Consider the following 14,497-nt stretch of genomic DNA (forward strand, 5'->3'; position numbering starts at 1 on the left):
AGAAAAAAAATTATAAAACCTTTTAGTTAACATAAATTTTGTTTCCTTTTAGACTGAGAAGACAAGTCTCATTTTAAATTAGTATTGGTTTTGGAAGTTAAATTGTTTGCACTGGTAAATTTTAAAGTCTGGTTTTGATTTTTAAAATTATAAATGTGCTTTATGATTTCACTCCTAAAGAGGATGCTTTGCTTTAATATTGCAAAAACAGGTTTTAAAAAATATTTAAATGTTTAAGGAGCAGGTACCCTGGTTGTTCTTGTCCTTGTCTCTGTTTTTGCTTTTGTCTGCTGGCTGTCTGTTCTGGTTTCTCGTTCCTGTTTGCTTGCGAGGTCTGGGGAAATGAGTGCATGCCCACACTGCACACACACATACGGTTTCTCTCCAGTGTGAATTCGTTCGTGATTGTAACAAGCCCTGTGTTGGATGAAGGCCTTCCCACACTGCTTACATGAATAAGGTTTCTCTCCAGTGTGGATTCGTTCATGTTTGTGAAGGTACGTGGAACACGTAAAGGCCTTCCCACACTGCTTACAAACATAGGGTTTCTCTCCCGTGTGAATCCGTTCATGAATGTAGCAGGCACTGGAGTAGGTGAAGGCTTTCCCGCAATGTTTACACGAGTAAGGCTTCTCTCCAGTGTGAATTCTTTCGTGGATCAGAAGCTGGGAAGAACGAATGAAGGCTTTCCCACACTGTTTACTGACCCATCCTGCAGGTCTGTCTACAGAGACCCTGAATGGGGGAGTGGGAATGGAAAGGGACAAGAGAAATGAAGACCAAGACAGTTTCTCTGATCAAGGTCTCAGTTTATTCAATTTTTCATACAACTTTATAGGCAGGGTGGAGGAATGCAGTTGCCTTTGGCAGAGTTACTAAGTGACTAGGAATTACAGGATAGCCCACCAGAAGAGTCACAAGATGCACTAATAATGGTTGTTTGGAAAGTTCCTCAGAAGTGTTACTTGGGAAACCCTGAGGGGGAAGAGGGTTTAAGGTGTTTCAGGAAGATGACCTTTATCGAAAGCCCCAGGTCAGCCAGGAATGCACTATTGTATCCAAGCAGTAGGCCATTAAGCCAGGTCAGGCCGGATGCCAAAAATTCAGGGGGCAGCAAGGGCCAGAAGGCTCCCCACAGTTTACAAATGTAGTGCTTCTCTTCAGTGTGAGTTCTCTCATGATTGTTGTGGGTGGTGGGATCGCTGAAGGCTTTCCCACAATGCTTACATAAATAAGGTTTCTCCCCAGTGTGGATTCGTTCATGTTTGCGAAGGTGTGAAGAACATCCAAATACTTACCCACACTGCTTACATGCATAAAGTTTCTCTCGGGTATGACTTCTTTCATGTTGGAGAAGATGGTAAGAACGAATACATGCTTTGCCACATTGTTTACATAAATAAGGTCTGTTTCCTCATGATTAAAACAGGAGAGTTTCCAATCTGGTCGAGGGAATCTGGAGGATGCTCCAATTCCCGGGGAGTGGGCCAAGAGAGGGCCCCAGGGGCCCACAAGGGCTCTACTCCTTTTGGGACCAGGGGAGGTCCCAACTCTGCTCCACCTGAAGGGAGGGTCTCTGGGACCCTGCTCTGTATGGAGAGAGGGCTGCTGGAGCCTGCTCTCCACCTGGAAGCTGTGGAGAGGGCCATGGGGACTCTGCTCCTTCTGGAATCTGTGTTGGGGGGTATGAGGGGTTCCACTCCTTCTGGAGTCTGTGGGACTTGTGTGAGGTTGGAGCCGGTCAAGTCTTGGCATCTGGGTATTCTGGTTACTCTGATAGTGGCAATGTTGGATTTTTGTGTTTCTTATGTATGTCTGTGTGTATTCGTTTCTCTGTGGACTTGGACTGATAAAATTTTTGGGCATGAGACAGTTTGGATCAACACCTCTGAGTTTGGTCCTGAACCATTAGAGTTAAATTCTTTAAAACACTTTAAAATTTATTAGGTATTTTAAAATAATAACTCTTGGGCAATCTGACAAAGAACTTAAAACAATTTCTCAACCCTTTGGGGAAAGTAAAAAAAAAAACAAAACTTAGTATTTATTTTATTAATTTATTAATTTGCCAAATGAAATCAAGCCATGCTGTTTGAGCCAATTAAAAAATCTGCAGTTATTACAATGTATCGTGTCAGGATGGTAAAGACCCATAAAATAATTTAGTATATTCTAGACCACTAAAAAAAAAAAAACCACAAAAAGGATTCTAATGAAAGTTTTCATGTTGTCTGAAAAGCAAAAAAGAAGGCATTAAGAATAAAATAATAAAAAAAAGAATAAATAAAAAAATAGCTTCTCTAAAATAAAAATGTCTGGTTAAACCAAAAGAACAAAGCTAAAAACCTAAAGGTATATAAAATGCTCTGAAAGGTCAATGTATGTATAGAAAGCCTGAGGGCATTTATGGTTTGAGAAAAAAACTGTAAAATATGTTGTTCTTCATTTAAAAGGCCGGTGATTCTTCATTGAAAAATGAAGAAAAAGACTGCAGTTCCATGTTAGCCCAGGGTTATGCAGGGTTATATTCAGATCATTGTTAACCATTATATAAATTATATGCCTGGCTGCCAGTGCCTAAATAAACAAATTAATGCTGTTTCTTTCTGGCCTATAGATTTGGTATGTCCAAAATAGTCTTTACTGAGGGCTACAAGCTAAGTTTAGTTCTCTGTTTAATGCTAAATGAAACTTTTGTCCTTTAATCTTTTGGCTGTTAAGTCTTAATGCAATATGATTAATAGGATTAATAAGATTTGCTAGCCCCTTTATGAACTGTGTCTGATTAAAAGTTTTGCTTTGATTTTAGATCAGAAAGAGCAGGTTTAAAGTTATGCTAAAGACTGCAATTGAGTGTAAGATTGAGCTTTACCTAGACTCTTTGTTTAGGTTTTTTTTTTTTTTAAGGCTAAGCCTAGGATGGATAACCATGAAGTTTGCCTATATAGATCTACTTAAAATTTGGTTCTAAAACATGCATCTAAGAAATACACCAAAATTAGAGATTCTAGCATCCTGTTTTATAGTATGCAGTTTAGACCAGATGATAATGATAGACAAAGAGTAACTCAGATATGCTGTCCCTCAGACTTGTCAGAGATCTGATAAATATGACACTTTAACATATATAAGCTTATGACAGAGTACCACCTGTTGAGGCACAAGGAAACAATGGAACTAAAAGGCTAAGGTATTTTTAATACGGGTCACTAAACAACCAGAACCCTATTCAGATAAAATTAACTAAAAATCTGATGATCCTGTATGGGTTGATCAGTGGCCCCTTAATTCTAAAAAATTGCAGGCTGCACATGATTTGTTTAAAGAGAAGCTCCAGGGAGGGCATATAGTTTCCTGTAACTCACTGTGGTACATGCCCATTTTTGTAATTTAAAAGAAATCTGGCAAATTTAGATTATTACAAGATTTAAGAAAGGTAAATGAGACTATGATAATTATGGGAGCATTGCAACCAGGACTCCCATCACCTAGTGGGATTCCTCAAAACACAAGATTATTTTAGATTTAAAAGATTGCTTTTTTCCATTTCTTTGCGTCCTTTGCCATAGATGTGCTTTTAGTCTCCCTTCTATTAATTTTTTAAAAACCTATAAAACGTTATCACTGAAAAATGTTGCCACAGGGCATGGCAAATAGTCCTACTTTATGTCAACAATTTGTAGCTAATGCTATTTGTCCTGTATGAAAAAAAAATGACCTTCTATTTATATCATTCATTATATGAATGATATTTTATTAGCCTCTCCTGTAGCTCAAGATGTTATGGCTTAATATACAGATCTATTTGAGGCTTTGTCCCAAGTAGGATTTAAAATTGCTCCAGAGAAGGTACAAACTAGAGATCCTTATAGCTATTTAGGTTTTAATTTATTTCTCCTGGCTATTAAACATCAAAAAGTTCAAATTAGAAAAGATAATTTAAAGACCATTAATGACTTTCAAAAATTATTGGGAGATATATAAATTGGCTTAGGCCATATTAAAATTAACCACTGGACAACTTATGCCATTGTTTAATATTTTTAAAGGGGATGCAGCTCCAACCTCCTCTCGAAAATTGACTCCAGAGGCTCGAGATGCATTATTGCTAGTGGAAAAGGCTTTAGAAAATCATTTTGTAACATATTGGGATCCAGATACTCCACTCCTATTACTTGTATTTCAAACCCAGTCAATTCCTACTGGATTGTTATGACAATCTAATTCTCTATTGTGAGTCCACTTGTCAGCTAGTCCCAATAAAGTAATTCTGCCTTATTATGAGGCCCAAGTCATTGTGGCAGGACGCAGCCAGGCACTGGCTTACTTTGGAATTGAGCCTTCCAAGATTATTATACCATAGAGTAAAGCTCAGACTGATTGGCTTTACACTAATTCAAATGAATGGTTGCTTTCTTTGACTGGATTTACAGGATAACTAGATAATAATTACCCTTCCAATAAGATTATTCAATTTTTTACTTTACATAGTGTTGTTTTTCCTACCATCATTAAAAATAAACCTTTAAAAAATGCTTGTTTTATTTTTTTTAATGGTAATGCTAAAGGAAAAGCTGGTTATACTGTTAATGGACAAAAAGTTATTTTTCAAGTTCCAGGGTTATCTGTTCAACTTGCAGATTAAAGTTAAAATCTATTCATGTAATTATTGATACCTGTACAAGATTTATTTTTGCTACCTTGCATTCTGAAGAAGCTGCATGCCACGTTATAGATCATTGTTTGGCTGCCTTCGCTGTTCTTGGCATGCCACACCAAATTAAGACTGATAATGGAAGAGCTTATACCAGCAATCTCTTTCAAATTTTTTATAAAAAATTAAATATTAAGCATGTAACAGGTATTCCTCATAATCCTTTGGGCCAAGGCATAGTTAAACATGGCCATGCTGCCATTAAGATGCATTTATAAAAGACAAAAAAGAGGGAATTATGCCCTCCTTGTTCATCCAGAGCTCAATTAAATCATGTACTTTTTATTTTGAATTTTTTAACTCTGGACAAATATGGCAAATCTGCAGCTGAACATTTTTGGCACCCTAAAACTCCATGGTTAAATGGAGGGACCCCTTGAATAATACATGGCATGGACCCAACCCCATTTTAATTTGGATATGTTTGTGGGTTTTTTGCAGGTTAAAGATGCTGCTCGATGGCTGCCAGTGAGACTGATGCAACAAGTGGATTACATCAAGGAACAAGATCATTCCCCAAGTGACGATATTGCTGATCCTGTTGCTGTCCCGACCCGCGGGACTTCAACGAGTTCCTAAAGAGGGGGGTGGAAGGAATGAGGGGGGACAAGAAACACAAGGAATGGAGGCTAAGTCTGTTTGTCTGATCAAAGCCTCATTTCCTAGAAATTTTTACCCAACTTATATAGGGAGAAGGCAAGAAAGGGGGAAGGCTAAATTACTGTTGCAGGAGATAGGAAGAGTGCTTTCATGGGTTGAATATTACACCTGCAAGATATCATAAGGATGTTTTCTTAAGATATCTCACAGATGCTCTAAAACTAACAGACAGATGTCCTCACAAATCTATCACCCATGATTTAGGGTCCTAGGTAACTCTTTCGCTAAATAGCTTTAGATCTCCACTAAATGACCTTTGTTCACTATTTGGCTTTGGCGTTAGTAAAAAGCTTTGGCTCCTGGCATGTTGCAGCTGATTCATGCAGTGAAAGCTGAATTACACCTTTGGGCCTTAGTGCCCAACCACTATCTTGTTGCTGGTCATTTATCTTTGTATTTGCCAGATGTGTCCACTTAGCTTAACAGCACCAAGCTAGATTTAATGACACCACGCACAAAGTCCTTTTGGCCATTGAACATCGGCATGCTGTAACTCCCTCGCCCCAGGTACGGGCTTGGCTTGCCCAAGTCAAACGTCAGCTTTAACCTCTCCTTTCCTGTGCAATGGGCCGGTTAGTCAATGACTGGTAAATGGGCGATTGGTTAGATATCAACCTAAGACAAGGAAATCCCCCTATAAGCAGAATTCTCCCATAACGGGTAAGATATCTACTGGGAATCACCCCCAACTAAGACAGGCACAGTTCCTTTAATTCAAAAGGGAGAAATTGTGGCAGCCTATTTGGAGTTAGTGGCAAATTGGAGTGTGCATCTGAGCAGTGGAATTCGACCTCCTGGCCCTGGCTATAATCTAAAGTTTGCTGTCTCAGAGACTGACCCCGGCAATTCTACAGAAGAGGGCTCTGACCCTGAGAAACTCCATTCAACCATGGTAACCAGACAGCAGGTCCTGTGTAACCTTGAGTGAGCCCTCATATGTTTTGGCTTACTGTTGCCTCCGTGAGAAGCTACGTGTACTTTTCTGCTATATAAGTGATGGTTATACCATTATTAAATTGACACCTTGATCAGAATGTAGACTTGGTGTCCTTCTTTGTGTTTCCCTGTCTCTTTCCCCCCAGCCTTCACTCAGGTGGTATCCAGGCATCACTGCAGGCCGGTGATAAGACCCCATTACTTCTTCCAGCTGCTGAGGGTTAATGGGTTCTTTTAGGGATATCTATACCAAACTCAGTCAACAGCAAACGCAGCTAGCCGTCTCCTCCAAGCTGCTGTGCCCCAAAGATTTCTTTCATCTGTCTGTTCCAAACTGTCATACCATCCATCTCTGGTCTCTTCAAACTGCCATTCGACACATGCCACCATCGCACACCACACTTTTTCTTTTTAAAGGTTTATTTATTCTTATTATGTATACAATATTGTGCCTACATGTATGCCTGCCCGCCAGAAGAGAAAACCAAATCTCATTCTAGATGGTTGTGAATCACCATGTGAAGGCTAGGAATTGAACTCAGGACCTCTGGAAGAGCATCCAGTGCTCTTAACCTCTGAGTCATCTCTCCAGCGCCAGCATGTTTTCTTTCTGGGCTCTCATATTTATATCCTCAGACCCCTAGACCATGTTCCTCTCCATGCCATATGTGGCAAGCCTTTAACATCTGTCAAAGCCCAACTAAAATCTCACACTTGGGATTAAAACAAAACAGATTTACATAACATAACTGAGTTTACAAAGAAACCAAAGCTTCCATTAGACTTCCCAGATCAAAGGCTCAGAAAATATTTTCAAAAAATTATAGAAGAAATTTTCCCTAACCTAAAGAAAGAGATGCTTATAAATGTACAAAAAGCTTACAGAATAACAAATACGTTGGGCCAGAAAAGAAAATTCTCCCACTATATAATAATCAAAACACTAAATATACAGAACAAAGAAAGAATACTGAAAGCCCCAAAGGAAAAAGGCCAAGTAACACATAAAGGCAGAATTACACCAGACTTCTCAACAGAAACTTTCACAGCCAGAAAGGCCTGGGCACATGTCTTACATTCTCTAAGAAACCAGATACCAACCCAGACTTATATCCAGCAAAATTAAAGACGTTCTAGAATTCACTGAAAATGCAGACACACCATACCCAAACTTATGGGGCACAATAAAAGCAGTGCTAAGAGTGCTGTCACAAAGAATGTGGAGAGATATCATACATGCAACTTAAAAGCTCACCTGAAAGCTCTACTACAAAAGGAAGCAAGATGGAGGAGTAGATGAACAGAAACAGTCAAACTCAGGGCTGAAATCAATAAATTAAAAACAAAGAGAACAGTACAAAGAATAAACAAAACCAAGAGCTGGTTCTTTGAGAAAATCAGTAAGATAGACAACCCTTAGCCAAACTAAATAAAAGGCAGAGAGACAGAATCCAGATTAACAATATCAGAAATGAAAAGGGGGTCATACCTACAGATGCTGAAGAAATCTGAGGAATCATTAGGTCTTACTTTAAAAACCTGCACTCTACAACATTCAAAAATTTAAATGAACTAGATGATTTTCTTGATAGATACCATTTACCAAAGTTAAATCAAGATCAGGTAAACAATTTCAATAGGCCTATAACCCCTAAGGAAACAGTAGGAGTCCTCAAAAGTCTTTCAACCAAAAACACAAAAGCCTTGGACCAGATTGTTGGCCTTCCTGATTGGGTGAGGTGTCCAGGAAACCCCACCTCCAAGACCTGAGAAAGTATCCCAGCTCTGAGGCAGAGGCAGCACCCCAAGGGAAGGGTCTCCTGAGATTCAAAGCCCAGGAACCCCACACTGCGAGGTTGGACAGTGTCTATCCTCAGGCACGGAGCCCAGGAACCACACAGCTCTGCTCCTTCTTCAATTCTTTTCTTTTGGGCTTCTTGGCTTCTAATAAGAGTCACACCAGCAGTAAATGTCTTAAAAGGGATTTATTGGAGAGACAAATCCAGATGAGGAGGGGTGAATCCAGGAGTGGCTGCCTCTGCTTCCAGGTGAGGACAGCACAGAACGGGAAAAACAGCCTTTATATAGGATTTTTAGGGGGCAGAGCTTCTTAGGGCAAAGATTTCCAGAGTGAGGATTGGTGGGGTTTTGTTCAGCCTTTTCATCTAAAATTGGTGTGAATATGAAAGGGGTCCGGCTGAGGGGCTGGAGTGGGCATTATAACAGTTACAGGCCAGAACTGCCAGTTTGAAAGAGGGGTGTGGGGGAGGGGCCTATTAACTCATACCTAAGGGGTTACACAGACTTGAACTCTAAACTAAACAAAAACAACTTTCCTTAACTCAACTATGAACTTATACTAAAAGGTCAGGTTTCTAGTTCTGGTCCCTGACTGGCTCCCTGCTTCAGAGGAATGGCTAGTTTATACATTGTTGCCATAGAGATGGCTTCCAAGCTCGCAGAAAGCGCCAGTTAAACATGTCTCCCTCTCCTGAGTTCCCAGCAGCAGCAGTAACTGAGGCCTCAGGTGCTGCTTTCTCTGTGGATTCAGCTTCTCAGGTTCTCCAAGCGTCTGATCTCAGGTCCCAGGGCTGTGGAGATTTAGCCTCCGCTGCTCTTGAGTCCTGAGGTGTTGCTGTATGGAGGTGTAAAGAGGTCAGCAGCACAGCCTGAAGATCCCGGCACCCCTCTCAGGGACCACGGAGGGTTGCACACAGAGGAGCCAAAGAGGTGAAGAGGAAGTGTTAGTATTCAGGCAGCCTGCTTAGGGGTTGCCTAGCAACCTATGATGTCATCATGTGTCGCCTGCCAGGTAGCCACCAGCGTGGTTAAGTTGCTCCTTAAAAGTCTCAACTGCCACATTGTCACTTTCTTGTCCTCTTACTCTCTTGCTTTTCCCCTTTCTCTAACAGGGCTTTCCCCCTTCCCCACATCATGTCTCACTCTCCTTTCTCTCTCTTCATCTCCATCTAACAAACCTCTTTCATATAAAATCTGTTATGTGCATCATCATTTCATTGGTCATAACATTGGTGCGTTGGCCAGGAAGGGCTTTCCTGGTAGCACCTGGTCTGCTCATGCCAGGAACCCTTTAATCAGACCATGATGCCTGCAACAGATGTTTTTTGTTTCTGATCCACCTATCCCTAACCACCACTCAACCACCTCTGCCTTAAAACCTACACTGTCAACTGCCCTGCCCTTACCGTGCACACCTGTCCCTCTGCTCACAGCTGCTCAGACTCCATGTCCTGCCATGTGCTCCAAGCACGGGAGACATGGCAGACACTCACACTGCCAAAATCGGCTTGGGGAAACTAAAACACTCAAGCCAGACGCTGAAACTGCCGCTTCATACACAGACACAGCCTGCTTCTACCCTATTGCTGTTAGGTAAGCAATTGTTGGGGACCCTGTGCACAGATGGCTTTAGATTGTGCTGCTGCCTCAGGCCCCACGGGTGAAGTTTTTAATCTCCCACCAAACGCCTGCTGTGAGAGGCTGGCTTGCAGAGAAGGGCTTTCAGTTGTGCAGACTTCGATCAGCTGTGCCACGAGTGTGCAGAGGGTTACAAACCAGGCCAGGACAGCCATCCCACCAGCAAGCACCTGGTCTCCCTGTGCTGCTATGGCCACCATGTTGATTCTGGAATAAGGAGGATGGAGACACGGCTTCACTGCCATCTCCACTAAGGCCAAGAACATGGTTTCACCACCATCTTAACTTAGGGCAATCAAGGGCAGTCACATGATTGGCAGCCATCTTGGTTATTAAAAACAAAAACAAAAACCAAAACACTGTAGTTTCCCCCACTGTCCCACTGTTTTCGGAGCTGCAAAACTGCAGTCTCTTGTAGACCCTAAAAGGCCACTGTGCCCCTTCTTACCTCTATTCTAAAGCTGCCTATCTGCCCCTATCCTTTCCTGGGGATAAGATTCCCTCTAGGAGAACTTACTGCTGATAAAGCCCTGGTACCAGGCACCAAGGTTCTCAGGCTTAGCCAGGCTAAGCCCAAGACCTGCCGAGCTATTTGGTTGACAAACCACTAGCCACATGGTCCATTTCCATTTCCCTTTCTCATTCACAGGAACAGCTTCCTTATATTCTCTCCTCTTATGGAAACCTCTGGCTTCTACACCTACATTTGCCCTACTCAAATGTCAGGAAACCTCTGGCTTCTACACCTACATTTGCCCTACTCAAATGTCAAATATCCAGTAATATCCAGTAACACTAACAGTGATCCATGAAGTAAAAAACAATTCTCTATTTCTCTTTTCTCAAAGTCTTGTCTGTTTCTCTCTGCCTGCTATCTCGCGAAATATACTCTCTGGTTTCTTTTTATACTCTCAAAAAAACAAAACAAACAAACAAAAAAAACTTAAAATTAAACTGTAAACCTTAAGGTGACCATGTGGTACGAAAAATTTTAATCATAATTAATTCTTTGTATATTTTATCTCCTTTTACACAAGGACAGCAACAAGTCTCATTTTAAATTGGTATGGATTTTTATAAAACTTCAAAGTTATATTTTATAATATATATGATTCAACCCTGCTTCAAAATAATTTTTATATAATGTTAAAATTTCAAAGTTATGAAAGTCTACTCAAATTAAGCTAATTTAAAATGTACTTCTAACTGCCTATGCCTTTATCAGTTCCTAAATTAATAAAGACTGTTTCTCCTGCCGTGAGCTGCCTGTGATCCGGATTCACCAGTAGGCTTTCTGGCTAATAGTTTTGCTATAATAAATTCAATGTAATTTTAAACTTGCTTTATACTGTTCTACTATATTGTTGATTTTAAAACCCAACACTCAGGGACTGCTACATACAAGTTTTACCAATACTCTAAATTAAGATCTATTAATTTTAAAAGCATTTTATTTATGTTAAAACTTGATCCTTGTGCTATATCTTCACTATCAAAAGGTTAAAATATGCTTGGTCTTGTTTTCTAAAAATGGTAATATTATTAATCTATAGTATAGCCTTAGACTTGTATAAGCTATAAACTTTTTATATACTAAATCATACAGAAAACTGTTATGCTCTCGCTTTAATGGACTATATGACTGTTAAGGCTCCAACTTAACAGAGACAAAACTCAAAGTCCTAATATTTAATGGTTAACAAATACAAGTTAATATAGTCAGTCATCTCATAGATGATCAAGTCTTTTAATATGTTCAAAAACATATTTATAGTCCTGCAGAGGCAGACATGGTCTCGCTGCTTACTTAACTAAACAGCTGAGGATGGTCCCTGGGTCACCGTACAGGAGTTGGTAAAAATAATAAGAGAGGAGTCTTCCTGACAAGCTCACCTACAGCAAAAAACTAGGCTTCAGACCTTGGCTGCTGCTCTGAGGCTGTTGGCATTCCACACAGAAAGCAAGAGGTCTGCAGTGCTCCATCCCACCGGGGTATGGCCAAGAGTCAACTCCACCAGGTGACTGTTTCAAATGCAGCCAAAGGGGATGCTGGTCCCGCTGCTGCCTCAACAAGCCACACACTTCCTGCCGGCAGACTGGCCTCTGGAAGTCAAAATGCTCCCATGCAGGCTTGTTCTCTGTGCCCAGCCATGGCGGTTCAGCCAGCACAAGAGCCACAGACACTTCTAGCCTTCAAGCTCCTTGGCCTGGTGGAGGACAAATAGGTCCTAGATTCAGTGACTTCTACAACCCTTGTGCAGCCCAGGTAACAGCAGGTCTGTTTTGGCCTCACACTTGGGTCCCACGGACATATTGCCAACTTCTATCTTGGGAGACTTCAGATGCCTTCTCAGTTCTCTTCATATGCAGGAGACCAGGCCTTAAGCCTGGGTCCTAGAGTTGCTATTGTCAAGTCTAGACACAATATGCCTTGTTGCCAGACTCAAGAAACAGGCCTCAGATGTAACCTTTTACCATCCCTTTAGCTAAAGGACAATAAATGTTCACAGCAGTCTCACCTATGTCTCATGGTAAATAACTAGATACAAAGGCCTAAGAAAATGTTTGAGAGGCTAAGAAACTGTTTAAAGGTTAGTAAACACAAGTTATAGATGTTTGAGGGTCTAAGAAAGTGTTTTAAGATTGAGCATCCACAAATTACATACCCTGATGGTGTTAGGCCCAGCATGAGCCTAATTTCCAGAAGGGATGAAGAGAACTTAGGAGACCAGATCTCATCGATTCAAAATCACAAGAGGTTTATTTTAACCATCATGCAATGGTGTCACCCCTGCCGGTCAACAAAGGGTGGCACTGGGAGACAAAGGCCTTGGGTTTTTAAAGGACATGGCACGGGAATTTTGAGGGGTTGCAGTCTTGGCAATTCAGGATTGGATGAGGAAGCTATAAAGTAAGATAATTGGTTAGTCTTGGGTGCTCAAGCTTGGCCAGTCCTGCCAAGTGTGGATGCAGCTGCAATTAAAGGTGGGAGTGATTAGCTCATCCTTGAAGATTGGGGCAGCGGGCTTTTGGCCGGAGGTCAGGGGCTACTCACAAGAAGGACTGAGGCCATCTGAGTTGGTTGCTAAGAAACAGTATCTCGAAGACAAGGGTCTAGTCATTCTTTTTGCTGAGTGAAGGTCATTACTTGCTTGCTTTTTTATCTCTGTCCTCACAGATGGCCAGGGTCACATTCCTCCATTCCCTGGAAAGGTACTAAGAGGCTTTAGCTTAATCTGAGCCTAGAACTCAAAACTATAGGCTTTAGAAGATATATAGGTTACAAAGTTAGTCTGTTCCTTTCAATGGAAATATTTTACAAGTATAAATGTATATTGTTTGATTTTTCCCTTTTTAATTTATATTTTTTACTGCTTTTGGTGGCTTATCTTAGCATAGATTTCTACACTATGTATTTTTAGTTCTGTTTAAAATTTTTATTTATATGTGTGCTGTATGTGTTTTTGTGCATGTGCATTTGGATGTCGACATGGGCTAGAAAAGGGTGTCGGTTGCCTTGAAACTGGAGTCACAGACAGTCTGTGAGCCAACCTTGAGTGTTGGGTATTGAACTTAGTTCCTCTGAAAGAACTATAAATTTTTTTAGTTACTGAGCCATGTTTGCAAGCCCATATTTCATTCTTTAAATTACACATTGATATTAAATCTCCAAGTTTAGCATATAAATTTAATAGACAATTATTTTATTTTTGAGACAGAACTTTGCTATGTCAACAAAATTGATCTCAAATTCACTGTGCTGTTGAGGCTGGCCTCAAACTATACCAATTTTGCTTCAGTTTCCAATGGCACATGTATATTTAACAATAAGTTAAAAAAATAATATTTTCTACTTTCATTTTGAGCCATATTAAAAAATTGATGAACTGAAATGTCTTCTGATATACCAGGAGGCTTAATTTGTATGTAGTTTTCAAATAACTGTGTTCAATTATTTAAAATCCAACATAGTAGTTTCCATTTGCTACATGAATTCCTTCGCAGTTGTACTGTCTAATTTGTTATGTTTGTGGTACAGAGAAGCTAACTCAGTAGGTAAATGCCCTTGCTCTGTATGCATGAGGATCTGGGTTCAAATCCCTAGCACTCATATAAAAAGCTGGGCAGGGATGTATGGACCAGTAGCCCCAGTGCTGGTGTGGGTGATGGGAAGTGGTAGGAAGGTAGCTGGGTTGTGAGAGCTCACTGACTAGATAGCCTAGCCAAAAAGGCAAACTTCTGGTTCAAGGAGAGGCCATTTCTCGAGGCAATAAAGCAAAGACCCAGAGAGGAAGATCTTTGGAGTATTGATCTGACTTATAGTATGTGTGCAGATACACCTACATTTTCACGTGTACCACACACAAATACACAACAGACACAAACAATACATATGTTTGTGCGCCCGGCGTACTGTTTGCTCTAATGTGAAGATCACTGGTTCTTAAGATTTTGCCTCCTTCCGTTCCTGTTTTTGTTTTTGTTTTTGTTTTTAGACAGGGTTTTTCTGTGTAGCCCTGACTGTCTTAGAACTCACTTGCTAGACTCAGATCTGTCTGCCTCTTCCTCCTGAGTGCTAGAATTAAAGGTGTGTACCACCAATCCCTGATTCACTCCCATTTCTTCAATGTGCTTTCTGAATGACAAAATCTCTCACTGCTCCCAGAGTTCATCAGTTCAGCTAGACTGTTCGGCCCAGAATCTTCGGAGGTTCACCTATCTCCTCTGTGTCATTGCTGAGGTTACAGG

The 14,497-nt window shown here is 40.7% G+C and overlaps 1 protein-coding gene across 1 annotated transcript; it reads right to left on the minus strand.

The window, feature by feature from the left end:
- Positions 1-233: 233 nt before the first annotated feature.
- LOC129680385 (putative zinc finger protein 833) lies at positions 234-9,993 on the minus strand. The gene is given in 3 exon segments (XM_055612002.1): positions 234-702; positions 1,137-1,413; positions 9,792-9,993. Coding segments are annotated over 3 exon segments (948 nt in total).
- Between the last annotated feature and the right edge of the window lie 4,504 nt (positions 9,994-14,497).

The sequence above is a fragment of the Psammomys obesus genome, unplaced genomic scaffold (genome assembly GCF_907164565.1).
Source record: "Psammomys obesus unplaced genomic scaffold, mPsaObe1.curated_primary_1811, whole genome shotgun sequence".
Taxonomy (NCBI): domain Eukaryota; kingdom Metazoa; phylum Chordata; class Mammalia; order Rodentia; family Muridae; genus Psammomys; species Psammomys obesus.